Below are 2,064 nucleotides of genomic sequence, written 5' to 3' on the forward strand. Positions count from 1 at the left end.
TTAATACCGTTCCAAAGGTTTCTCATTTGACAAAAGAGAAAGGACCTTCAGCTCATGAGAACAGGGAGACTCAAGTGCTTGTGGGCGTTTCTGAGCAGCTGTGGGATATATAAGTGGTAAGAAATACAGATGCTGCAGGAGGAAGCCATTAATGTTTTGGTTTTTTTTTAATATATATTTTTGAAGGAAAATGGAGAGTTCTATGGGCAAACATAAGGGGAACAGAAGAAAAGTGTGGCCTTGCAGCGGATTTGGGGCAGAGAACACATGGGACCAGCTCTGCTCACTGATTTACAGGAAAGGGGTGGCTGTTGGACTTTGGATCTCGTTAATCATTGCTCCAGAATGGAGCAACAAGGAAGCCATTCCCTTTCCCTTTTGATTGTCTCTCAGCTTCTGGAAGCAGAGCTGTATTTTGTGTAGAAAACCAAGAGCTTGGGGTTTCCAAGTGCCTCCTGTCTCCCTGGTTGTCCAGGCTCGTATTAAGATAGCTGCTATGCACCCATCCCAGCTGTGAGGGTAGGTAAACACATGGGGCAATAAGGGAGCGGGAGGAAAGATTGATCCCTTAACAGAGATTTAGCCTGAAGGCTCCTTAAATGCCCTAGGAACCAGTAGTCCTTCATCTGAATCCCCATAAGGAAGGATTGGAGAGTATCTGAGTGTGTCATCGTGTAACACAGAGCACTTCTGATGACTGGGAGATGGGATTGCTCCTCCTTGGGACTGGTCATGCAGGAAGAAATTTCCCAATTGGAATTCAGTGCTCTATCCCTTTCTCTCCCTGTTATAGGCCTGCAGAGTTGCAGCACCCAATTCCCATCCAAGCACGATGCCGGTGCACTACGTGACCTACAAAGGCATTAAATTCCCTCCTGCCTACAACTCCATGCACAGCTTGAGTTTTGCCCACAACGAGTTCCTGGTGCGGGACGACGACGTCTTCAACATCACCTACCCTAAATCTGGTACCACGGGGATGTCCAAGGGAGGACAGAGAGGCTGGGAGAGTTGTTCTGGCTAGGTCTCGTGGGGAGATGTATGGCAGAAGGTCTGTGGGGTTGTGGGAGCAGTTCAGCTGTTGTTCAGAAGGTGAATCTGCTCTTGTGATGGGAACAGGAATGGTTTGGGTGATAGCTATCTGTACGTATGTATTTAGAGCACAGTGGTTGTGCGTGGGCAAGGAGGCAGTTTCTTCCAGGTGAACAGGCTGATGGTGACATTGCTGCTGAGGTCCAGGCATCCTGAAGGCCCGGGCAAATCCCTTGCTCTGTATTTCTGTTGTACCTGGTAGGCACCGTGTGGATGACTGAGATCCTGAGCCTCATTCGCAGCCATGGCCACCCCAGCTGGAACCAAAGTGTCCTCAATTCTGACCGCATGCCTTGGTTCTCAACCCGCCTGGGTCTGGAGGCAGCCCTCAGCTACCCCTCACCTCGCCTGCTGACCTGCCACCTCCCCAGGCACATCTTCCCCAAGTCTTTCTCCCATTCCACTGCCAAGGTGGGATCATAGAATCCAGCATACATCCAACATATCTCCTGTATATGCCTTTGTGGGGTGGGTGTTCATGCAGTGCCTGCAGGGGAGCCTGGGAGGACCGTTGCCCATCGTCTGGGAAACGTTAGAATGATGGGCCTTGGGTGAGGACCCTTGTAGGGCATCCTACACACCCTCTGAATGGAAATCTGCAAGCCCCCATCTCACATCTGCACCTTTGGATATTCTGGGGAACCTCCAGTGGCTCTAGGAGCCTACGTGTTCCTCAACCCTTGCCCAAGGTCTACATTATTGAATCTTGCACTGAATTGATCCACCTTTGACAGACCCTTCCGTTCGCAGATCTTCCCCAGTGCCGTTGCCTGCAATTTGTCTTTCCCTTCTCTGAGCATCTTACTCCTGTATGCCCTCTCCCCCAGGTTATCTACACCCTACGGGATCCTCGAGATGTTGTTGTCTCCTACTTCTACTTCTGCCAGATGTGCAACAGCTATGAGGACCCCGTGTCCTTTGAGCAGTTCTTGATGGACTTTCTCAGTGGAGAGTGTAAGTGTGGCCTGTGCT

The 2,064-nt window shown here is 50.5% G+C and overlaps 1 protein-coding gene across 1 annotated transcript; it reads left to right on the plus strand.

The window, feature by feature from the left end:
* Positions 1 to 355: 355 nt before the first annotated feature.
* LOC104915391 (sulfotransferase 2B1-like) lies at positions 356 to 2,055 on the plus strand (the record flags this gene model as incomplete). Its single annotated transcript, XM_010726284.3, has 4 exons — positions 356 to 519; positions 794 to 968; positions 1,295 to 1,503; positions 1,920 to 2,055. Coding segments are annotated over exons 2-4 (481 nt in total), but the record flags the coding sequence as incomplete, so codon positions are not given.
* Positions 2,056 to 2,064: the final 9 nt, after the last annotated feature.

This window comes from Meleagris gallopavo (assembly GCF_000146605.3).
Source record: "Meleagris gallopavo isolate NT-WF06-2002-E0010 breed Aviagen turkey brand Nicholas breeding stock chromosome 1 unlocalized genomic scaffold, Turkey_5.1 Chr1_random_7180001827821, whole genome shotgun sequence".
NCBI lineage: Eukaryota > Metazoa > Chordata > Aves > Galliformes > Phasianidae > Meleagris > Meleagris gallopavo.